Genomic DNA, 25,469 nt, shown 5'->3' with positions numbered 1-25,469 from the left:
AACAAAATATCTGTGATGAAGGAAGTTCTGCTGTTTTCTCTGTTTAAGAAACAACAGACACAAATACATCAATACAAACATGAAATTAACATTTAGAACAAAGAGAAGTTAAAAACATGGTGATGAGCAGTGAGAGCCTCCATGGATAAAAACACACAGGAAAAAGTCACATTTAAAGAAACTGAACATATCAATGAAACATAAAGTAAACAAAGTGTTGAATATCACTATTAGCATGTCAGCTGATCTCTGAGCAGCTCAGAAACATGGAGACAAAAACATGAAGAGTTACAACATCTGACACATGAAGTCTGAAATGACTTCTGTCTATTTCACTTCACACAACTCAGCTGTGCCAAAAACATAAAGTCCAGTATAGAAAGGCTGAGTGAATGTGGTCTGGACTCTGTGGAGGAGAGTCATGGTTTCAGAGACGCTGTAGAAGGACAGAATACCTGCTCTGTGATCCAGGTACACTCCGACTCTGGAGGAAACAGGACCTGAGACGGTAGTTGAGATGTTGTTGAAGTAAAATATATAACTGTTAGTGTCACACCATAAAGACCAAGATTTGTCATTACGTCCAAATAGAGATTCATCTCCTGCTCTGCTGATATTCTTGTATGTGACTGCTACATAAACTATTCCTCTCCTCTCCACCTCCCAGTAACAACGTCCAGTCAGACTCTCTCTACTCAGGACCTGATAACTAGTGAATCTGTCTGTGTGACTAGAATAAGACTGTTGACTCGTATATTCTACTTTTCTGTTCCCATCAGATAATAACAGATGTGTGTTTGCTGTGTTTGGATCCAGAGTGATTTCACATGAATATTTTAAGAACCCAGCTCTGGTCTTGGGTTCTGGTTCTGACAGTAAAACCACTTCAGTCTCTGCCAGTGAGATGTTTGTCCATTTGTCCCTCGGGATGTCCTGTAGTTTATCTCTGAGCTCTGACACAGCTGCTGTCACATCCTCAAAGTATCTCAGAGGACGGATATTGATGCTGGATGAGTCTGTAGGTTCACTGAGTTGTGACACTGAGGGGTAGTTGTGTAGAAACTGGTTGTGATCCTCTGTGTGTGAGAGCTGCTTCAGTTCAGCGTCTTTCCTCTTCAGCTCAGTGATCTCCTGCTGCAGCTTCTCCTGAAGCTCTTTGACTCGACTCACTTCAGTTTCCTGCTGGGATCTGATCTGCTGCTTCACATCAGAGCTTCTTTTCTGGAGGAGACGGATCAGCTGAGTGAAGATCTTCTCACTGTCCTCCACTGCTTTATCAGCAGAGAGACTGACGGCCTCCACCTCCTGTTGAAGCAGCTTCACATCTTTCTCTCTGTGCTGGATTCTCTGCTGGATGTTTAGTCGACTCACCTCGAGCTCTCTCTGCCTCTCAGTCCTTTCTGCTGCAGCTGGGACTGTGTCGTGGCCTTTATGATCCTCCATAGTGCACAGATAACAGATGCTCTTCTTATCTGTACGGCAGAATATCTTCATCACCTCATCATGACGAGAGCAGATGTTCTCCTGGAGCTTCTTGGAGGGCTCCACCAGCTTGTGTTTTTTAAATGTAGGTGATTCATAGTGAGACTGGAGGTGATTCTCACAGTAAGAGGCCAGACACACCAGACAGGACTTGAATGCTTTCAGCTTCCTCCCAGTGCAGACATCACAGGCCACATCTTCAGGTCCAGCATAGCAGTGATCACCAGGAGCAGCTTGGAGTCCAGTCTTCTTCAGCTGCTCCACTAAAGCTGCTAACATGGTGTTTTTTTTCAGGACAGGCCTCGGTGTGAAGGCCTCTCTGCATTGAGGGCAGCTGTAGATCTTCCTCTGATCCTCTCCATCCCAGAATCCTTTAATACAGCTCATACAGTAGCTGTGTCCACAGGGAAGACCCACCGGATCCTTCAGTAGATCCAGACAGATCGAACAGCTGATTGTTTCTCGGTCCAGCTGATCTTTCTGCGCCATTTCAGCTCTCAGAGGCAACGACTGTCTGAGTTTCACTTTCTATTTGATCATGTGATCCTGCTGAATGCAGCCTGACAGCTCTGTGCTGCGTCACATGTTGGTTACACCCATCTACAAACTGTAGACCTGAAGGGAGAGAACAAGGAACTCTGATCCCAGAGTGGAGCTTGTTGTGTTTAAAGAACAGGGACGGTTATCAGGACGAGGAGCCGCACTGTGGATTCAAACTGTGTTTCCTCATTTACAGTAAAGTCTCAGTTAAAAGCTGCTCAACATTTAACTTTACTGCTATGTACAAATACTCCATTACAAGTAAAAGTACTGCAGTATTATGAGTGATGTAGTATGCAGTATTACAGTAAAAGTACTGCAGTATTATGAGTGATGTAGCAAGCAGTATTACAGTAAAAGTACTGCAGTATTATGAGCGATGTAGTATGCAGTATTACAGTAAAAGTACTGCAGTATTATGAATGATGTAGTTAAAGTATTACAGTAGTGCAGTATTTTATACATGACTCATTAATATCAATGTGCTGCATCGTAATAATAACTGAATATTAATTTAAACATTTTACAGACATATTTCACAGTTTTGGGGATCTCCTGCATGTGGTTACATCACACAGTCACACCTGACTCACAGACAGACCTGTGAACCTTGAGGAGGCGTAAACTCACTGTGATTTTGGACATTTTAGGACCAACAGCAGCTTTCAATAAGTTCATTTACTTTTTTTTTCTTTACCTGAAAATCTTTTCTAATTAAAGTTAATGACACAGCTGGACTCCTAATTGCCCTGAAGCCCAAATTCATTGAGAGAAATCTACTTTTTTGAAAATGCATTCAATCAGAGTAGACTAATTTTAGAATAACGTTAATACAACTATAAGCCATAGTAATTCTATAATATAACATCCCAATATAAACTTACTGCTATGCATGGTCAGAATATATTTTAACCAAGCATCACTCATATAAGGACTTCCTGTCAGCTCTCCAGTTACTGTGAACTGAACCGTTAACTACAGAGAAGGCGAGTCTTATTTGTGTTGCATATTTCAAAAACAAAGAATTTAAAAGTGCTTTCATATAAAACACAAAAACCATCAAGATAATGTAAAAGCAATACGAGGTGATATTTTTTTTAAAGACATGTAAATACAATTAAAAAGTGTTCAATTGGAAATAATAATAAACTAAAGTAGAATAACAGACACAACAGGAGAATAAGAGTTACAGTGCAGTGTAAGATATGAATCAAAAGCCTCGACTTTTATTTTATAAGTACATATAAAGATTAATTGATAAAGAAAGAGAAGACTGTCTGATGCTGTGTGTCCTTTAGTTTGAGGATAATGTAGAACTCGTTTTATTCTGTGATGCAGTAAACTATAGAGTGCAGTTCGCCATGTGTTCCACTAGATGGAGCTGTAAGGAAGAAGAAGAAAGTTAGACACACTCAGCACATGTGGACGTCATTTTCTGTTGTCTGAATTATTTATTATGTTGGCAGCGATGGAAGAAGTACTCAGATACTTTACTACTACACACTGCAGTATTATGAGTGATGTAGTATGCAGTATTACAGTAAAAGTACTGCAGTATTATGAGTGATGTAGTATGCAGTATTACAGTAAAAGTACTGCAGTATTATGAGTGATGTGGTATGCAGTATTACAGTAAAAGTACTGCAGTATTATGAGCGATGTAGTATGCAGTATTACAGTAAAAGTACTGCAGTATTGAGTGATGTAGTATGCAGTATTACAGTAAAAGTACTGCAGTATTATGAGTGATGTAGTATGCAGTATTACAGTAAAAGTACTGCAGTATTATGAGTGATGTAGTATGCAGTATTACAGTAAAAGTACTGCAGTATTATGAGTGATGTAGTATGCAGTATTACGGTAAAAGTACTGCAGTATTATGAGTGATGTGGTATGCAGTATTACAGTAAAAGTACTGCAGTATTATGAGCGATGTAGTATGCAGTATTACAGTAAAAGTACTGCAGTATTGAGTGATGTAGTATGCAGTATTACAGTAAAAGTACTGCAGTATTATGAGTGATGTAGTATGCAGTATTACAGTAAAAGTACTGCAGTATTATGAGCGATGTAGTATGCAGTATTACATTAAAAGTACTGCAGTATTATGAGTGATGTAGTATGCAGTATTACAGTAAAGGTACTGCAGTATTATGAGTGATGTAGTATGCAGTATTACAGTAAAAGTACTGCAGTATTATAGTGATGTAGTATGCAGTATTACAGTAAAAGTACTGCAGTATTATAGTGATGTAATATGCAGTATTACAGTAAAAGTACTGCAGTATTATGAGCGATGTAGTATGCAGTATTACAGTAAAAGTACTGCAGTATTATGAGCGATGTAGTATGTAGTATTACAGTAAAAGTACTGCAGTATTATGAGTGATGTAGTATGCAGTATTACAGTAAAAGTACTGCAGTATTATGAGTGATGTAGTATGCAGTATTACAGTAAAAGAAGAAAACACTTTGATCACTGTTGATAAAAATCCTGTTTATTGATTATTGAAGCTTCAGATTGTTCACACATCCAATCAGTAAAGTGTGATCAATGATTTCATGTTCAGATTGACTTCATCCACACAGTCAGTTAGTTTAACCCAGAATGTCAGCTATGTACAAGAACATCATTAATGATTATTATCATGATCATTACAGTTTGATTGAACATTTCTTTATGAATTTACAAAGTGATGAGAACAAAATATCTGTGATGAAGGAAGTTCTGCTGTTTTCTCTGTTTAAGAAACAACAGACACAAATACATCAATACAAACATGAAACTAACATTTAGAACAAAGAGAAATTCACATTTTCATCTGAAGAAATGTCAGTGAAGGTTAAAAACATGGTGATGAGCAGTGAGAGCCTCCATGGCTAAAAACACACAGGAAAAAGTCACATTTAAAGAAACTGAACATATCAATGAAACATAAAGTAAACAAAGTGTTGAATGTCACTATTAGCATGTCAGCTGATCTCTGAGCAGCTCAGAAACATGGAGACAAAAACATGAAGAATTACAACGTCTGACACATGAAGTCTGAAATGACTTCTGTCTATTTCACTTTACACAACTCAGCTGTGCCTACAACATAAACATAAAGTCCAGCATAGAGAGGCTGAGTGAATGTGGTCTGGACTCTGTGGAGGAGAGTCATGGTTTCAGAGACGCTGTAGAAGGACAGAATACCTGCTCTGTGATCCAGGTACACTCCGACTCTGGAGGAACCAGGACCTGAGACGGTAGTTCTAATGTTGTTGAAGTAAAATTCATACCTGTTGGGGTAACAATATAAAGACCAAGATTTGTCATTACGTCCAAATATAGATTCACGTCCGGCTCTGCTGATATTCTTGTATGTGACTGCTACATTAACTATTCCTCTCCACTCCACCTCCCAGTAACAACGTCCAGTCAGACTCTCTCTACTCAGGACCTGAAAATAACTAGTGAATCTGTCTGTGTGTCTAGAATAAGACTGTTGTTGTAATGTCCATTCTACTTTTCTGTTCCCCTCAGATAATAACAGCCGTGAGTATGCTGTGTTTGGATCCAGAGTGATTTCACATGAATATCTTAAGAACCCAGCTCTGGTCTTGGGTTCTGGTTCTGACAGTAAAACGTCCACTTCAGTCACTGCCAGTGAGATGTTTGTCCATTTGTCCCTCAGGATGTCCTGTAGTTTATCTCTGAGCTCTGACACAGCTGCTGTCACATCCTCAAAGTATCTCAGAGGATGGATATTGATCCTGGATGAGTCTGTAGGTTCACTGAGTTGTGACACTGAGGGGTAGTTGTGTAGAAACTGGTTGTGATCCTCTGTGTGTGAGAGCTGCTTCAGTTCAGCGTCTTTCCTCTTCAGCTCAGTGATCTCCTGATGCAGCTTCTCCTGAAGCTCTTTGACTCCACTCACTTCAGTTTCCTGCTGGGATCTGATCTGCTGCTTCACATCAGAGCTTCTTTTCTGGAGGAGACGGATCAGCTGAGTGAAGATCTTCTCACTGTCCTCCACTGCTTTATCAGCAGAGAGACCGACGGCCTTCACCTCCTGTTGTAGCAGCTTCACATCTTTCTCTCTGTGCTGGATTCTCTGCTGGATGTTTAGTCGACTCACCTCGAGCTCTCTCTGCCTCTCAGTCCTTTCTGCTGCAGCTGGGACTGTGTCGTGGCCTTTATGATCCTCCATAGTGCACAGATAACAGATACTCTTCTTATCTGTACGGCAGAATATCTCCATGAATTTATCATGACGAGAGCAGATGTTCTCCTGGAGCTTCTTGGAGGGCTCCACCAGCTTGTGTTTCTTTAATGGAGCTACATCATAATGAGACTGGAGGTGATTCTCACAGTAAGAGGCCAGACAAACTAGACAGGACTTGAAGGCTTTCAGCTTCCTCCCAGTGCAGACATCACAGGCCACATCTTCAGGTCCAGCATAGCAGTGATCAGCAGGAGCAGCTTGGAGTCCAGTCTTCTTCAGCTGCTCCACTAAAGCTGCTAACATGGTGTTTTTCTTCAGGACAGGCCTCGGTGTGAAGGCCTCTCTGCACTGAGGGCAGCTGTAGATCTTCCTCTGATCCTCTCCATCCCAGAATCCTTTAATACAGCTCATACAGTAGCTGTGTCCACAGGAAGTAGTCACCGGATCCTTCAGTAGATCCAGACAGATCGAACAGCTGATTGTTTCTCGGTCCAGCTGATCTTTCTGCGCCATTTCAGCTCTCTGAGGCAACGACTGAGTGAGCTTCACTTCCTGATAAATGAAACAGGTTTGAACTGATCTGATCATGTGATTCAGTCATAAATGCAGCCTGACAGCTCTGTGCTGCGTCACATGTTGGTTACACCCATCTACAACCTGTAGACCTGAAGGGAGAGAACAAGGAACTCTGATCCCAGAGTGGAGCTTGTTGTGTTTAAAGAACAGGGACGGTTATCAGGACGAGGAGCCGCACCGTGGATTCAAACTGTGTTTCCTCATTTACAGTAAAGTCTCAGTTAAAAGCTGCTCAACATTTAACTTTACTGCTATGTACAAATACTCCATTACAAGTAAAAGTACTGCATGAAAAATCCTCCTACAGTAAAATTACTGCAGTATTATGAATGATGTAGTATGCAGTATTACAGTTCTGCAGTATTTTATATATGACTCATTAATATCAATGTGCTGCATCGCTATAATAACTGAATATTAATTGAAACATTTTTACAGACATATTTCACAGTTTTGGGGATCTCCTGCATGTGGTTACATCACACAGTCACACCTGACTCACAGACAGACCTGTGAACCTTGAGGAGGCGTAAACTCACTGTGATTTTGGACATTTTAGGACCAACAGCAGCTTTCAATAAGTTCATTTACTTTTTTTTTCTTTACCTGAAAATCTTTTCTAATTAAAGTTAATGACACAGCTGGACTCCTAATTGCCCTGAAGCCCAAATTCATTGAGAGAAATCTACTTTTTTGAAAATGCATTCAATCAGAGTAGACTAATTTTAGAATAACGTTAATACAACTATAAGCCATAGTAATTCTGTAATAATATCCTAATATAAACTGACTGCTATGCATGGTCAGAATATATTTTAACCAAGTATCACTCATATAAGGACTTCCTGTCAGCTCTCCAGTTACTGTGAACCGAACCGTTAACTACAGAGAAGGTGAGTCTTATTTGTGTTGCATATTTCAACAACAAAGAATTTAAAAGTGCTTTTATATAAAACACAAAAGCCATCAAGACAATGTAAAAGCAATACGAGGTGATATTTTTTTTAAAGACATGTAAATACAATTAAAAAGTGTTCAATTGGAAATAATAATAAACTAAAGTAGAATAACAGACACAACAGGAGAATAAGAGTTACAGTGCAGTGTAAGATATGAATCAAAAGCCTCGACTTTTATTTTATAAGTACATATAAAGATTAATTGATAAAGAAAGAGAAGACTGTCTGATGCTGTGTGTCCTTTAGTTTGAGGATAATGTAGAACTCGTTTTATTCTGTGATGCAGTAAACTATAGAGTGCAGTTCGCCATGTTTTCCACTAGAGGGAGCTGTAAGGAAGAAGAAGAAAGTTAGACACACTGAACACATGTGGACGTCATTTTCTGTTGTCTGAGTTATTTATTATGTTGGCAGTGATGGAAGAAGTACTCAGATACTTTACTACTACACACTGCAGTATTATGAACGATGTAGTATGCAGTATTACAGTAAATGTACTGCAGTATTATGAGTGATGTAGTATGCAGTATTACAGTAAAAGTACTGCAGTATTATGAGTGATGTAGTATGCAGTATTACAGTAAAAGTACTGCAGTATTATGAGTGATGTAGTATGCAGTATTACAGTAAAAGTACTGCAGTATTATGAGTGATGTAGTATGCAGTATTACAGTAAAAGTACTGCAGTATTACAGTAAAAGTACTACAGTATTATGAGTGATGTAGTATGCAGTATTACAGTAAAGGTACTGCAGTATTATGAGTGATGTAGTATGCAGTATTACAGTAAAAGTACTGCAGTTTTATGGGTGATGTAGTATGCAGTATTACAGTAAAAGTACTGCAGTATTATGAGTGATGTAGTATGCAGTATTACAGTAAAAGTACTGCAGTATTATGAGTGATGTAGTATGCAGTATTACAGTAAAAGTACTGCAGTATTATGAGTGATGTAGTATGCAGTATTACAGTAAAAGTACTGCAGTATTATGAGTGATGAAGTATGCAGTATTAGAGTAAAAGAAGAAAACACTTTGATCACTGTTGATAAAAATCCTGTTTATTGATTATTGAAGCTTCAGATTGTTCACACATCCAATCAGTAAAGTGTGATCAATGATTTCATGTTCAGATTGACTTCATCCACACAGTCAGTTAGTTTAACCCAGAATGTCAGCTATGTACAAGAACATCATTAATGATTATTATCATGATCATTACAGTTTGATTGAACATTTCTTTATGAATTTACAAAGTGATGAGAACAAAATATCTGTGATGAAGGAAGTTCTGCTGTTTTCTCTGTTTAAGAAACAACAGACACAAATACATCAATACAAACATGAAACTAACATTTAGAACAAAGAGAAGTTAAAAACATGGTGATGAGCAGTGAGAGCCTCCATGGATAAAAACACACAGGAAAAAGTCACATTTAAAGAAACTGAACATATCAATGAAACATAAAGTAAACAAAGTGTTGAATATCACTATTAGCATGTCAGCTGATCTCTGAGCAGCTCAGAAACATGGAAACAAAAACATGAATAATTACAACATCTGACACATGAAGTCTAAAATGACTTCTGTCTATTTCACTTTACACAACTCAGCTGTGCCTACAACCCAAAGTCCAGCATAGAGAGGCTGAGTGAATGTGGTCTGGACTCTGTGGAGGAGAGTCATGGTTTCAGAGACGCTGTAGAAGGACAGAATACCTGCTCTGTGATCCAGGTACACTCCGACTCTGGAGGAAACAGGACCTGAGACGGGAGTTTGAATGTTGTTGAAGTAAAATACATAACCGTTAGTAACACAATATAAAGACCAAGATTTGTCATTACGTCCAAATAGAGATTCATCTCCTGCTCTGCTGATATTCTTGTATGCGACTGCTACAAAAACTCTTCCTCTCCTCTCCACCTCCCAGTAACAACGTCCAGTCAGACTCTCTCTACTCAGGACCTGAGGATAACTAGTGAATCTGTCTGTGTGACTAGAATAAGACTGTTGACTCGTTCGTTCTACTTTTCTGTTCCCATCAGATAATAACAGCTCTGTGTTTACTGTGTTTGGATCCAGAGTGATTTCACGTGAATATTGTAAGAACTCAGCTCTGGTCTTGGGTTCTGGTTCTGACAGTAAAACCACTTCAGTCACTGCCAGTGAGATGTTTGTCCATTTGTCCCTCAGGATGTCCTGTAGTTTATCTCTGAGCTCTGACACAGCTGCTGTCACATCCTCAAAGTATCTCAGAGGACGGATATTGATGCTGGATGAGTCTGTAGGTTCACTGAGTTGTGACACTGAGGGGTAGTTGTGTAGAAACTGGTTGTGATCCTCTGTGTGTGAGAGCTGCTTCAGTTCAGCGTCTTTCCTCTTCAGCTCAGTGATCTCCTGCTGCAGCTTCTCCTGAAGCTCTTTGACTCCACTCACTTCAGTTTCCTGCTGGGATCTGATCTGCTGCTTCACATCAGAGCTTCTTTTCTGGAGGAGACGGATCAGCTCAGTGAAGATCTTCTCACTGTCCTCCACTGCTTTATCAGCCGAGAGACTGACGGCCTCCACCTCCTGTTGAAGCAGCTTCACATCTTTCTCTCTGTGCTGGATTCTCTGCTGGATGTTTAGTCGACTCACCTCGAGCTCTCTCTGCCTCTCAGTCCTTTCTGCTGCAGCTGGGACTGTGTCGTGGCCTTTATGATCCTCCATAGTGCACAGATAACAGATACTCTTCTTATCTGTACGGCAGAATATCTCCATCAATTTATCATGACGAGAGCAGATGTTCTCCTGGAGCTTCTTGGAGGGCTCCACCAGCTTGTGTTTCTTTAATGGAGCTACATCATAATGAGACTGGAGGTGATTCTCACAGTAAGAGGCCAGACACACCAGACAGGACTTGAAGGCTTTCAGCTTCCTCCCAGTGCAGAAATCACAGGCCACATCTTCAGGTCCAGCATAGCAGTGATCAGCAGGAGCAGCTTGGAGTCCAGTCTTCTTCAGCTGCTCCACTAAAGCTGCTAACATGGTGTTTTTCTTCAGGACAGGCTTCGGTGTGAAGGCCTCTCTGCACTGAGGGCAGCTGTAGATCTTCCTCTGATCCTCTCCATCCCAGCATCCTTTAATACAGCTCATACAGTAGCTGTGTCCACAGGAAGTAGTCACCGGATCCTTCAGTAGATCCAGACAGATCGAACAACTGAGTGTTTCTCGGTCCAGCTGATCTTTCTGCGCCATTTCAGCTCTCAGAGGCAACGACTGTCTGACCTTCACTCCCTGATAAGTTTAATAAGTTAGAACTTTGATCTGATCATGTGATTCAGTCATAAATGCAGCCTGACAGCTCTGTGCTGCGTCACATGTTGGTTACACCCATCTAAAACCTGTAGACCTGAAGGGAGAGAACAAGGAACTCTGATCCCAGAGTGGAGCTTGTTGTGTTTAAAGAACAGGGACGGTTATCAGGACGAGGAGCCGCACTGTGGATTCAAACTGTGTTTCCTCATTTACAGTAAAGTCTCAGTTAAAAGCTGCTCAACATTTAACTTTACTGCTATGTACAAATACTCCATTACAAGTAAAAGGACTGCAGTATTATGAGTGATGTAGTATGCAGTATTACAGTAAAAGTACTGCAGTATTATGAGTGATGTAGTATGCAGTATTACAGTAAAAGTACTGCAGTATTATGAGCGATGTAGTATGCAGTATTACAGTAAAAGTACTGCAGTATTATGAGTGATGTAGTATGCAGTATTACATTAAAAGTACTGCAGTATTATGAATGATGTAGTTAAAGTATTACAGTAGTGCAGTATTTTATACATGACTCATTAATATCAATGTGCTGCATCGCTATAATAACTGAATATTCATTTAAACATTTTACAGACATATTTCACAGTTTTGGGGATCTCCTGCATGTGGTTACATCACACAGTCACACCTGACTCACAGACAGACCTGTGAACCTTGAGGAGGCGTAAACTCACTGTGATTTTGGACATTTTAGGACCAACAGCAGCTTTCAATAAGTTCATTTACTTTTTTTTTCTTTACCTGAACAACGTTTCTAATTAAAGTTAATGACACAGCTGGTCTCCTAATTACCCTAAAGCCCAAATTCACTGAGAGAAATCTACTGATTCAAAAATGCATTCAATCAGAGTAGACTATTTTTTAGAATAACGTTAATACAACTATAAGCCATAGTAATTCTGTAATATAACATCCTAATATAAACTGACTGCTATGCATGGTCAGAATATATTTAACTAAGCATCACTCATATAAGAACTTCCTGTCAGCTCTCCAGTTACTGTGAACTGAACCGTTACCTACAGAGAAGGCGAGTCTTATTTGTGTTGCATATTTCAACAACAAAGAATTTAAAAGTGCTTTTATATAAAACACAAAAGCCATCAAGACAATGTAAAAGCAACACAAGGTGATATTTTTTTTAAAGACATGTAAATACAATTAAAAAGTGTTCAATTGGAAATAATAATAAACTAAAGTAGAATAACAGACACAACAGGAGAATAGGAGTTACAGTGCAGTGTAAGATATGAATCAAAAGCCTCGACTTTTATTTTATAAGTACATATAAAGATTAATTGATAAAGAAAGAGAAGACTGTCTGATGCTTTGTGTCCTTTAGTTTGAGGATAATGTAGAACTCGTTTTATTCTGTGATGCAGTAAACTATAGAGTGCAGTTCGCCGTGTATTCCACTAGAGGGAGCTGTAAGGAAGAAGAAGAAAGTTAGACACACTGAACACATGTGGACGTCATTTTCTGTTGTCTGAGTTATTTATTATGTTGGCAGTGATGGAAGAAGTACTCAGATACTTTACTACTACACACTGCAGTATTATGAGTGATGTAGTATGCAGTATTACAGTAAATGTACTGCAGTATTATGAGTGATGTAGTATGCAGTATTACAGTAAAAGTACTGCAGTATTGAGTGATGTAGTATGCAGTATTACAGTAAAAGTACTGCAGTATTATGCGCGATGTAGTATGCAGTATTACAGTAAAAGTACTGCAGTATTATGAGTGATGTAGTATGCAGTATTACAGTAAAAGTACTGCAGTATTATGAGCGATGTAGTATGCAGTATTACAGTAAAAGTACTGCAGTATTATGAGTGATGTAGTATGCAGTATTACAGTAAAAGTACTGCAGTATTATAGTGATGTAGTATGCAGTATTACAGTAAAAGTACTGCAGTATTATGAGTGATGTAGTATGCAGTATTACTGTAAAAGTACTGCAGTATTATAGTGATGTAGTATGCAGTATTACAGTAAAAGTACTGCAGTATTATGAGTGATGTAGTATGCAGTATTACTGTAAAAGTACTGCAGTATTATAGTGATGTAGTATGCAGTATTACAGTAAAAGTACTGCAGTATTATGAGTGATGTAGTATGCAGTATTACAGTAAAAGTACTGCAGTATTATGAGCGATGTAGTATGCAGTATTACTGTAAAAGTACTGCAGTATTATGAGTGATGTAGTATGCAGTATTACAGTAAAAGTACTGCAGTATTATGAGTGATGTAGTATGCAGTATTACAGTAAAAGTACTGCAGTATTATGAGCGATGTAGTATGCAGTATTACAGTAAAAGTACTGCAGTATTATGAGTGATGTAGTATGCAGTATTACAGTAAAAGTACTGCAGTATTATGAGCGATGTAGTATGCAGTATTACAGTAAAAGTACTGCAGTATTATGAGTGATGTAGTATGCAGTATTACAGTAAAAGTACTGCAGTATTATGAGCGATGTAGTATGCAGTATTACAGTAAAAGTACTGCAGTATTATGAGCGATGTAGTATGCAGTATTACAGTAAAAGTACTGCAGTATTATGAGTGATGTAGTATGCAGTATTACAGTAAAAGTACTGCAGTATTATGAGTGATGTAGTATGCAGTATTACAGTAAAAGTACTGCAGTATTATGAGTGATGTAGTATGCAGTATTACAGTAAAAGAATAAAACACTTTGATCACTGTTGATAAAAATCCTGTTTATTGATTATTGAAGCTTCAGATTGTTCACACATCCAATCAGTAAAGTGTGATCAATGATTTCATGTTCAGATTGACTTCATCCACACAGTCAGTTAGTTTAACCCAGAATGTCAGCTATGTACAAGAACATCATTAATGATTATTATCATGATCATTACAGTTTGATTGAACATTTCTTTATGAATTTACAAAGTGATGAGAACAAAATATCTGTGATGAAGGAAGTTCTGCTGTTTTCTTTGTTTAAGAAACAACAGACACAAATACATCAATACAAACATGAAACTAACATTTAGAACAAAGAGAAGTTAAAAACATGGTGATGAGCAGTGAGAGCCTCCATGGATAAAAACACACAGGAAAAAGTCACATTTAAAGAAACTGAACATATCAATGAAACATAAAGTAAACAAAGTGTTGAATATCACTATTAGCATGTCAGCTGATCTCTGAGCAGCTCAGAAACATGGAGACAAAAACATGAAGAATTACAACATCTGACACATGAAGTCTGAAATGACTTCTGTCTATTTCACTTTACACAACTCAGCTGTGGAGTCATAAACATAAAGTCCAGCATAGAGAGGCTGAGTGAATGTGGTCTGGACTCTGTGGAGGAGAGTCATGGTTTCAGAGACGCTGTAGAAGGACAGAATACCTGCTCTGTGATCCAGGTACACTCCGACTCTGGAGGAAACAGGACCTGAGACGGTAGTTGAGATGTTGTTGAAGAAAAATACATAACTGTTAGTGTCACACCATAAAGACCAAGATTTGTCATTACGTCCAAATAGAGATTCATCTCCTGCTCTGCTGATATTCTTGTATGCGACTGATACAAAAACTGTTCCTCCTCTCCTCTCCACCTCCCAGTAACAACGTCCAGTCAGACTCTCTCTACTCAGGACCTGAAGATAATTAGTGAATCTGTCTGTGTGACTAGAATAAGACTGTTGACTCGTACATTCTACTTTTCTGTTCCCATCAGATAATAACAGACGTGTGTGTGCTGTGTTTGGATCCAGAGTGATTTCACATGAATATCTGAAGAACCCAGCTCTGGTCTTGGGTTCTGGTTCTGGCAGTAAAACGTCCACTTCAGTCACTGCCAGTGAGATGTTTGTCCATTTGTCCCTCAGGATGTCCTGTAGTTTATCTCTGAGCTCTGACACAGCTGCTGTCACATCCTCAAAGTATCTCAGAGGACGGATATTGATGCTGGATGAGTCTGTAGGTTCACTGAGTTGTGACACTGAGGGGTAGTTGTGTAGAAACTGGTTGTGATCCTCTGTGTGTGAGAGCTGCTTCAGTTCAGCGTCTTTCCTCTTCAGCTCAGTGATCTCCTGCTGCAGCTTCTCCTGAAGCTCTTTGACTCCACTCACTTCAGTTTCCTGCTGGGATCTGATCTGCTGCTTCACATCAGAGCTTCTTTTCTGGAGGAGACGGATCAGCTGAGTGAAGATCTTCTCACTGTCCTCCACTGCTTTATCAGCAGAGAGACTGACGGCCTCCACCTCCTGTTGAAGCAGCTTCACATCTTTCTCTCTGTGCTGGATTCTCTGCTGGATGTTTAGTCGACTCACCTCGAGCTCTCTCTGCCTCTCAGTCCTTTCTGCTGCAGCTGGGACTGTGTCGTGGCCTTTATGATCCTCCATAGTGCACAGATAACAGATACTCTTCTTATCTGTACGGCAGAATATCTTCATCACCTCATCATGACGAGAGCAGATGTTCTCCTGGAGCTTCTTGGAGGGCTCCACCAGCTTGTGTTTTTTAAATGTAGGTGATTCATAGTGAGACTGGAGGTGATTCTCACAGTAAGAGGCCAGACACTGCAGACAGGACTTGAAGGCCTTCAGCTTCTTCCCAGTACAGACATCACAGGCCACATCTTCAGGTCCAGCATAGCAGTGATCAGCAGGAGCAGCTTGGAGTCCAGTCTTCTTCAGCTGCTCCACTAAAGCTGCTAACATGGTGTTTTTCTTCAGGACAGGCCTCGGTGTGAAGGCCTCTCTGCACTGAGGGCAGCTGTAGATCTTCCTCTGATCCTCTCCATCCCAGAATCCTTTAATACAGCTCATACAGTAGCTGTGTCCACAGGGAAGACCCACCGGATCCTTCAGTAGATCCAGACAGATCGAACAGCTGAGTGTTTCTCGGTCCAGCTGATCTTTCTGAGCCATTTCAGCTCTCAGAGGCAACGACTGTCTGAGCTTCACTTCCTGATAAGTGAAACAGGTTTGATTTGATCATGTGATCCTGCTGAATGCAGCCTGACAGCTCTGTGCTGCGTCACATGTTGGTTACACCCATCTACAACCTGTAGACCTGAAGGGAGAGAACAAGGAACTCTTATCCCAGAGTGGAGCTTGTTGCGTTTAAAGAACAGGGACGGTTATCAGGACGAGGAGCCGCACTGTGGATTCAAACTGTGTTTCCTCATTTACAGTAAAGTCTCAGTTAAAAGCTGCTCAACATTTAACTTTACTGCTATGTACAAATACTCCATTACAAGTAAAAGTACTGCAGTATTATGAGTGATGTAGTATGCAGTATTACAGTAAAAGTACTGCAGTATTATGAGTCATGTAGTATGCAGTATTACAGTAGAAGTACTGCAGTATTATGAGTGATGTAGTATGCAGTATTACAGTAAAAGTACTGCAGTATTATGAGCGATGTAGTATGCAGTATTACAGTAAAAGTACTGCAGTATTATGAGCGATGTAGTATGCAGTATTACAGTAAAAGTACTGCAGTATTATGAGCGATGTAGTATGCAGTATTACAGTAAAAGTACTGCAGTATTATGAGCGATGTAGTATGCAGTATTACAGTAAAAGTACTGCAGTATTGTGAGCGATGTAGTATGCAGTATTACAGTAAAAGTACTGCAGTATTATGAGCGATGTAGTATGCAGTATTACAGTAAAAGTACTGCAGTATTATGAGCGATGTAGTATGCAGTATTACAGTAAAAGTACTGCAGTATTATGAGCGATGTAGTATGCAGTATTACAGTAAAAGTACAGCAGTATTATGAGCGATGTAGTATGCAGTATTACAGTAAAAGTACAGCAGTATTATGAGCGATGTAGTATGCAGTATTACAGTAAAAGTACTGCAGTATTATGAGTGATGTAGTATGCAGTATTACAGTAAAAGTACTGCAGTATTATGAGCGATGTAGTATGCAGTATTACAGTAAAAGTACTGCAGTATTATGAGCGATGTAGTATGCTGTATTACAGTAAAAGTACTGCAGTATTATGAGTGATGTAATATGCAGTATTACAGTAAAAGTACTGCAGTATTATGAGTGATGTAGTTAAAGTATTACAGTAAAAGTACTGCAGTATTATGAGTGATGTAGTTAAAGTATTACAGTACTGCAGTATTTTATATATGACTCATTAATATCAATGTGCTGCATCGTAACAATAACTGAATATTAATTTAAACATATTACAGACATATTTCACAGTTTTGGGGATCACCTGCATGTGGTTACATCACACAGTCACACCTGACTCACAGACAGACCTGTGAACCCTGAGGAGGCGTAAACTCACTGTGATTTTGGACATTTTAAGACCAACAGCAGCTTTCAATAAGTTCATTTACTTTTTTTTTCTTTACCTGAACAACGTTTCTAATTAAAGTTAATGACACAGCTGGTCTTCTAATTACCCTAAAGCCCAAATTCACTGAGAGAAATCTACTGAATCAAAAATGCATTCAATCAGAGTAGACTAATTTTAGAATAACGTTAATATAACTATAAGCCATAGTAATTCTGTAATATAATATCCTAATATAAACTTACTGCTATGCATGGTCAGAATATATTTTAACTAAGCATCACTCATATAAGGACTTCCTGTCAGCTCTCCAGTTACTGTGAACTGAACCGTTAACTACAGAGAAGGCGAGTCTTATTTGTGTTGCATGTTTCAAAAACAAAGAATTTAAAAGTGCTTTTATATAAAACACAAAAACCATCAAGACAATGTAAAAGCAACACGAGGTGATATTTTTTAAAAAGACATGTAAATACAATTAAAAAGTGTTCAATTGGAAATAATAATAAACTAAAGTAGAATAACAGACACAACAGGAGAATAAGAGTTACAGTGTAGTGTAAGATATGAATCAAAAGCCTCAACTTTTATTTTATAAGTACATATAAAGATTAATTGATAGAGAAAGAGAAGACTGTCTGATGCTGTGTGTCCTTTAGTTTGAGGATAATGTAGAACTCGTTTTACTCTGTGATGCAGTAAACTATAGAGTGCAGTTCGCTGTGTTTTCCACTAGAGGGAGCTGTAAGGAAGAAGAAGAAAGTTAGACACACTGAACACATATGGACGTCATTTTCTGTTGTCTGAATTATTTATTATGTTGGCAGCGATGGAAGAAGTACTCAGATACTTTACTACTACACACTGCAGTATTATGAGTGATGTAGTATGCAGTATTACAGTAAAAGTACTGCAGTATTATGAGTGATGTAGTATGCAGTATTACAGTAAAAGTACTGCAGTATTATGAGTGATGTAGTATGCAGTATTACGGTAAAAGTACTGCAGTATTATGAGTGATGTAGTATGCAGTATTACAGTAAAAGTACTGCAGTATTATGAGTGATGTAGTATGCAGTATTACAGTAAAAGTACTGCAGTATTATGAGTGATGTAGTATGCAGTATTACAGTAAAAGAAGAAAACACTTTGATCACTGTTGATAAAAATCCTGTTTATTGATTATTGAAGCTTCAGATTGTTCACACATCCAATCAGTAAAGTGTGATCAATGATTTCATGTTCAGATTGACTTCATCCACACAGTCAGTTAGTTTAACCCAGAATGTCAGCTATGTACAAGAACATCATTAATGATTATTATCATGATCATTACAGTTTGATTGAACATTTCTTTATGAATTTACAAAGTGATGAGAACAAAATATCTGTGATGAAGGAAGTTCTGCTGTTTTCTCTGTTTAAGAAACAACAGACACAAATACATCAATACAAACATGAAACTAACATTTAGAACAAAGAGAAGTTAAAAACATGGTGATGAGCAGTGAGAGCCTCCATGGATAAAAACACACAGGAAAAAGTCACATTTAAAGTCTGTGTAAAGTAAGAATAAATATGTGTTCTGAGTTCGACATACCACAGAAAAGTGTGTTGTTAACCACCCTGCCAAATTTGAATTATTAAAGAAATCGCCAAATATATGAAATTAGGCTTCAAAGTTGTGTAAAAAGCAACCTTTTTCTCTTCTCCCAAACGCTGTGGGCGTGCCCGCCGAGTCCGCTGAAGCCCCGCCCCCTACCAAGTGTCACCTGTCAATCAAAGTCACCACCTCTACCAGAAATATGGACGCTAGGTCCGAGAGCTTTTTGCTGCTAACTCAGCTGCTAGCTCGGTGGCTAACTCAGCTAACTGTAGACTGTAGTAGTAGTAGTGTGTGAGCCCTCTAAATCCTGAACACAGAAATCTTGAAAGACAGTTTGTGAAGCCTAGCTCCACAATTCAAATCGAAATGGTTGAAATGCTTTTTACACATTATTTAGAAATACATTTATGACCTATTTAATGTGTTTAGAAGAAAATGTCTGAATTCACTTTACACGGTCTTTAAAGAAACTGAACATATCAATGAAACATAAAGTAAACAAAGTGTTGAATATCACTATTAGCATGTCAGCTGATCTCTGAGCAGCTCAGAAACATGGAGACAAAAACATGAAGAATTACAACATCTGACACATGAAGTCTGAAATGACTTCTGTCTATTTCACTTTACACAACTCAGCTGTGGATCCATGAACATGAAGTCCAGCATAGAGAGGCTGAGTGAATGTGGTCTGGACTCTGTGGAGGAGAGTCATGGTTTCAGAGACGCTGTAGAAGGACAGAATACCTGCTCTGTGATCCAGGTACACTCCGACTCTGGAGGAACCAGGACCTGAGACGGGAGTTCTGATGTTGTTGAAGTACAATACATACCTGTCAGTGTAACACCATAAAGACCAAGATCTGTCATTAAATCCAAATATAGATTCATTTCCTGCTCTGCTGATATTCTTGTATGCGACTGCTACATGAACTCTTCCTCTCCTCTCCACCTCCCAGTAACAACGTCCAGTCAGACTCTCTCTACTCAGGACCTGATAACTAGTGAATCTGTCTGTGTGACTAGAATAAGACTGTGGTTGACTCGTCCGTTCTACTTTTCTGTTCCCATCAGATAATAACAGCTCTGTGTTTGCTGTGTTTGGATCCAGAGTGATTTCACGTGAATATTTTAAGAACCCAGCTCTGGTCTTGGGTTCTGGTTGTGGCAGTAAAACGTCCACTTCAGTCACTGCCAGTGAGATGTTTGTCCATTTGTACCTCAGGATGTCCTGTAGTTTATCTCTGAGCTCTGACACAGCTGCTGTCACATCCTCAAAGTATCTCAGAGGACGGATATTGATGCTGGATGAGTCTGTAGGTTCACTGAGTTGTGACACTGAGGGGTAGTTGTGTAGAAACTGGTTGTGATCCTCTGTGTGTGAGAGCTGCTTCAGTTCAGCGTCTTTCCTCTTCAGCTCAGTGATCTCCTGCTGCAGCTTCTCCTGAAGCTCTTTGACTCGACTCACTTCAGTTTCCTGCTGGGATCTGATCTGCTGCTTCACATCAGAGCTTCTTTTCTGGAGGAGACGGATCAGCTGAGTGAAGATCTTCTCACTGTCCTCCACTGCTTTATCAGCAGAGAGACTGACGGCCTCCACCTCCTGTTGAAGCAGCTTCACATCTTTCTCTCTGTCCTGGATTCTCTGCTGGATGTTTAGTCGACTCACCTCGAGCTCTCTCTGCCTCTCAGTCCTTTCTGCTGCAGCTGGGACTGTGTCGTGGCCTTTATGATCCTCCATAGTGCACAGATAACAGATACTCTTCTTATCTGTACGGCAGAATATCTTCATCACCTCATCATGACGAGAGCAGATGTTCTCCTGGAGCTTCTTGGAGGGTTCCACCAGCTTGTGTTTTTTAAATGTAGGTGATTCAAAGTGAGGCTGGAGGTGATTCTCACAGTAAGAGGCCAGACACACCAGACAGGACTTGATTGCTTTCAGCTTCCTCCCAGTGCAGACATCACAGGCCACATCTTCAGGTCCAGCATAGCAGTGATCAGCAGGAGCAGCTTGGAGTCCAGTCTTCTTCAGCTGCTCCACTAAAGCTGCTAACATGGTGTTTTTCTTCAGGACAGGCCTCGGTGTGAAGGCCTCTCTGCACTGAGGGCAGCTGTAGATCCTCCTCTGATCCTCTCCATCCCAGAATCCTTTAATACAGCTCATACAGTAGCTGTGTCCACAGGTAAGACCCACCGGATCCTTCAGTAGATCCAGACAGATCACACAGGAGAAGGATTCTCGGTCCAGCTGATCTTTCTGCGCCATTTCAGCTCTCAGAGGCAACGACTGACTGAGTTTCACTTTCTATTTGATCATGTGATTCAGTCAAAAACGAGCCTGACAGCTCTGTGCTGCGTCACATGTTGGTTACACCCATCTACAACCTGTAGACCTGAAGGGAGAGAACAAGGAACTCTGATCCCAGAGTGGAGCTTGTTGTGTTTAAAGAACAGGGACGGTTATCAGGACGAGGAGCCGCACTGTGGATTCAAACTGTGTTTCCTCATTTACAGTAAAGTCTCAGTTAAAAGCTGCTCAACATTTAACTTTACTGCTATGTACAAATACTCCATTTCAAGTAAAAGTACTGCATGAAAAACCCTCCTACAGTAAAAGTACTGCAGTATTATGAGTGATGTAGTATGCAGTATTACAGTAAAGTAGTGGTTTGGTCCTCTGACTGATATATTATTATATATGACATCATTAGATTATTAATAGTGAAGCATCAGTGTTAGAGCAGCATGTTACTGTTGTAGCTGCTGGAGGTGGAGCTAGTTTACACTACTTTATATACAGTTAGCTAGTTTAGTCCAGTGGTTCCCAACCTAGGGGTGGGGCCCCTCCAAAGGGTCAGCAGATAAATGTGAGGGGTGGTGAGATGATTAATGGGAGAGGAAAGAAGAAAAAACTGAGTTCTGATACAAATGTGTTTTCAGTTTTTTGATACTATTGTGATACTATGATTAAGAAGGTGGTTCAGTGTTTGGAGTACAAATAGGAAAACACAGAAAATGCCAATTGGGAGTCAAAATGACCTAAAAGGAAAACTTCTCCAATGGCAAGACAGAGACCTATTAATGGTTGGGAAAGTCCCGGTTATAAAAGCAGAAATCCTTACCTCTTTAACATATTTGGCAACAACCTTTCCAATTCCAAAAATTATTTATGCTGACACTTTAAAAAAAATACGGAGTGGTCAACATGAAAAACTTAAATATGAAATAATATACAGGCAAGTACTTAAGGGAGGTAAAGACGTACCGGACATTGAAACTATAGTAAACTAAAGACCCGGTTTGTGACTCAAATGATTAAACCTTTGTAGGTCTGCTCAGCCGTTTGGTAGAAGTCACTTTGTGTCATGATATCTGGTCAAAAACGAAAACCTATTGAACCCATTTAACCTGTAGGTCAATCTTTACCACTTGTATGAGGTATGTAATGCACAGACAGACCATCACATTGTGTTATGGTTGCTATAGATACAGGTTGTTCTATGGTTGCTATAGATACAGGTTGTTCTATGGTTGCTACAGATACAGGTTGTTCTATGGTTGCTACAGATACAGGTTGTTCTATGGTTGCTATAGATACAGGTTGTTCTATGGTTGCTACAGATACAGGTTGTTCTATGGTTGCTATAGATACAGGTTGTTCTATGGTTGCTATAGATACAGGTTGTGCTTTAGTGTATAAACGAAGAATAACACAAATCACTGCTGACATCAGAGATCCTGCTGGAGACATTTTTGAAGTTGAGTTTCATTTTTTCATCTTGTAGACGAACAGAATGAGTCTCTAACATGTTTTTAATAAAAGTTTAAAACAAATGAGGTGTGAATAAGGTCTGTAGAGGTCTGTAAAACATCACATTTAGGCTCAATGAGGGAAGAAATCCATGTTTTATGTTGTCATGACCTCAAAGAGGAAGGAAAAGCAAAGAAATTATTTTTTAAATAGCGCTATCTTGGTGTGAAATCATTAAATCTTGCCTGAAGCCATACAGTAGGTGGGCCTAAATAGGGCTAATTTTGCTTTGTTTTGGGTGAGGCGTGGTGTACTTAAAGTATGCGAGAAAAACACCACCACCAACAGTCCTATATGCACAAATCTGGCCAAAAATCAATAATACAGTGTTTTCATGTCTTATAAAAGCAGTCCCTCAACTCCTCCGAAATCAACAGAAAAAGACATTGAACGAATTCTGCCTCCACTCCACTGAAGGTAAACGTTGGTGGCTGCACTAACCAAAGAAGACTCACCAGGTTTTACCCACTAGAACATTCCTTGAGAGGAGAAAATGCTAAGTCCTCGAGGCCAAGGCTGGGTGACAAAGAAATGGCAAATGGTGCAACACCTTTTTTGGTCATGCCCTATTGCTGGAGATGTGTGGTCACCAGTGTCTCCATGGCTACAGGCTTTGTACAGAGCTCCTGTTTGTTATGAGGATACAGCTTATGGTTGTTTGCAAAGAAATCCAACAGCTAAGACAGATAAATGGTGTGCTGTTATTACCAAAACGCTAATATTAGATCATGTGTAGTCTGTATTCGGACAAACAATCATGTCAAGATTACAAGAGCATGTTTAATTTGATAAGCATTGATTGTGTGTGTGACCTTGATGTTACCTCTGTACTGGATTTAATAAACATCTAAAAAATGTAAATTGAATTGGTTCACCATTCTGGCTTGTCTGACCTCTGTGAATTTCCCAAATGTGAGAATCTCATTTGCATAATTTATGCTAGTGGGGGACTAACTCCACGCTCTCCCCTGATGTCTCTGTGAAAATAAAAATATATAAAATATATATAAAATATATATATGTTAAGACAAGGCTGCAAGAGGTTCATAGTTCGTCCTTCAAAGCAGCAGTAGAAACATTTAACTACAGATGATTAATTACAAGTATTATTTCCATATACTGCCATTATTATTCCTACTGATCCTTAGTCAGGCTGCCTCCCATTGTGCTAAAAGGCTGTAAATTAAATCTTTATGGCCTCTCAGTCAGCAGGTCAGAACCCAATAGACCCCCTCCCCTCCCCCCATGTTACTTTCCTTCTTTGCTGGTGCTCTGCTTTCCGTCTCCAGGGGCTGAACCTAAAGGCAGCATAATCAGCAATATGGGACACACCTGGGCTCAGTGTTCCCCAAGAATGAGCCCCAAAAGAGGCCAGTCCAGCAGTGAGATCATCATCAATAAGCAGGTACTTACTTTGCATCACTTCAGCTAAATAAAAATATTTAATTGAGTTGCAAAAAGCATGATATTTTTCTCTGATTCCATCCTCACTTATCTCAACTATTGTATTTTTTAACCTTTGTGTCGTCCTCCCGGGTCAAATTGACCCCGTCTGTTTTGACTGTTCCTTCTTTCCTCCCTTCCTTCCTTCCGTCTGTCCTTCCTTCCCCCTTCTCTCTTTCTTTCCTTCCTCTTTCTTTCCTTCCCTTCCTTCTTTCCTTCTTCCATCCCCCTTTCTTCTTTCCTTCCCTCCTTCCTTCCTTTCCTTCCTCCTTTCCTCTGTCCTTCCTTCCTACTTCTCCTTCTTTTCTTTCCTTCCTTCCTTCCTTCCTCCCTTCCTCTTTTCCTTTCTCCCTCCCTCCCTCCCTCCCTCCTACCTTCCTTCCTTCTTTCCTCCGTCCTTCCTTCCTACCTTTCCTCTGTCCTTCCTTCCTACCTCTCCTTCTTTTCTTTCCTTCCTTCCTCCCTTCCTCTTTTCCTTTCTCCCTCCCTCCCTCCTACCTTCCTTCCTTCTTTCCTCCGTCCTTCCTTCCTACCTTTCCCTCTTTTCTTTCCTGCCTTCCTTTCTCCCTCATTTCCTTCCTTCCTTCCCTCCTTCCTTCCTCCCTCCTTTCTTTCCTTCCTTCCTTCTTTCTTCCTTCCTCCCTCCCTCCCTCCTTTCCTTCCTTCTTCTTCCCTTCCTTATTTTCTTTCCTCCCTCCTTTCCTTCCTTCTTCCTCCCTTCCTTCCTTCACTCGTGGACAACAGGAGGGTTAATAGTTAAATGAAATAAAACATCACAGTACCTTGTTTAGCCATCCCAAACCACCAAAAACCCTATAGATTTTAACTTGAGCTGCCAGTAATGAATTAATAATGAAGGAGTGATCATGCAGCTCTTTTGTTGAATCGAAACAGATGCTGCCACGCCTTCTTTCAACAGATGTATACAGTAAGCAGCAACCCTCATGCAAGCTGTGTACAGATGCCACATTGCTTTCATAATCACACGTCCACAACCCAGCTGTATTCTCTCTACTAAACCATTGTAATGCAGGGAGATTTAATGACTAAGGTTGCAGGGAAATGGGTGATTAAGCAAATCATACACCACATGGATAAGAGCTTCTTTTCCACTACACCCAATGCAATTTGGCTTCAGAGCCAACCACTCACCCGACTCTGTTTCTTGATTTCAGGAGAGCATTTCATTCTAATTATCTACCTTTTTTTTCT

The 25,469-nt window shown here is 39.7% G+C and overlaps 3 protein-coding genes across 3 annotated transcripts; all 3 read right to left on the bottom strand.

The window, feature by feature from the left end:
• Positions 1-5,084: 5,084 nt before the first annotated feature.
• Positions 5,085-6,758, bottom strand: LOC133980023 (tripartite motif-containing protein 16-like). Its single transcript, XM_062418586.1, has one exon. The coding sequence runs from the start codon at positions 6,741-6,743 to the stop codon at positions 5,085-5,087; it is 1,659 nt and encodes a 552-aa protein (XP_062274570.1). The 5' UTR covers positions 6,744-6,758.
• Positions 6,759-9,355: 2,597 nt separating this feature from the next.
• On the bottom strand, positions 9,356-11,002 carry LOC133980003 (tripartite motif-containing protein 16-like). Its single transcript, XM_062418561.1, has one exon. The coding sequence runs from the start codon at positions 11,000-11,002 to the stop codon at positions 9,356-9,358; it is 1,647 nt and encodes a 548-aa protein (XP_062274545.1).
• A 3,141-nt stretch (positions 11,003-14,143) lies between these two features.
• LOC133980000 (tripartite motif-containing protein 16-like) lies at positions 14,144-21,269 on the bottom strand. The gene is made up of 2 exons (XM_062418557.1): positions 19,834-21,269; positions 14,144-14,557 (listed from the first exon to the last, which is right to left on the bottom strand). The coding sequence occupies exons 1-2, from the start codon at positions 21,267-21,269 to the stop codon at positions 14,341-14,343; spliced, it is 1,653 nt and encodes a 550-aa protein (XP_062274541.1). The 3' UTR covers positions 14,144-14,340.
• Positions 21,270-25,469: the final 4,200 nt, after the last annotated feature.

This window comes from Scomber scombrus, chromosome 5 (genome assembly GCF_963691925.1).
Source record: "Scomber scombrus chromosome 5, fScoSco1.1, whole genome shotgun sequence".
Taxonomy (NCBI): domain Eukaryota; kingdom Metazoa; phylum Chordata; class Actinopteri; order Scombriformes; family Scombridae; genus Scomber; species Scomber scombrus.
This window is presented reverse-complemented; position numbering and strand designations above follow the sequence as displayed.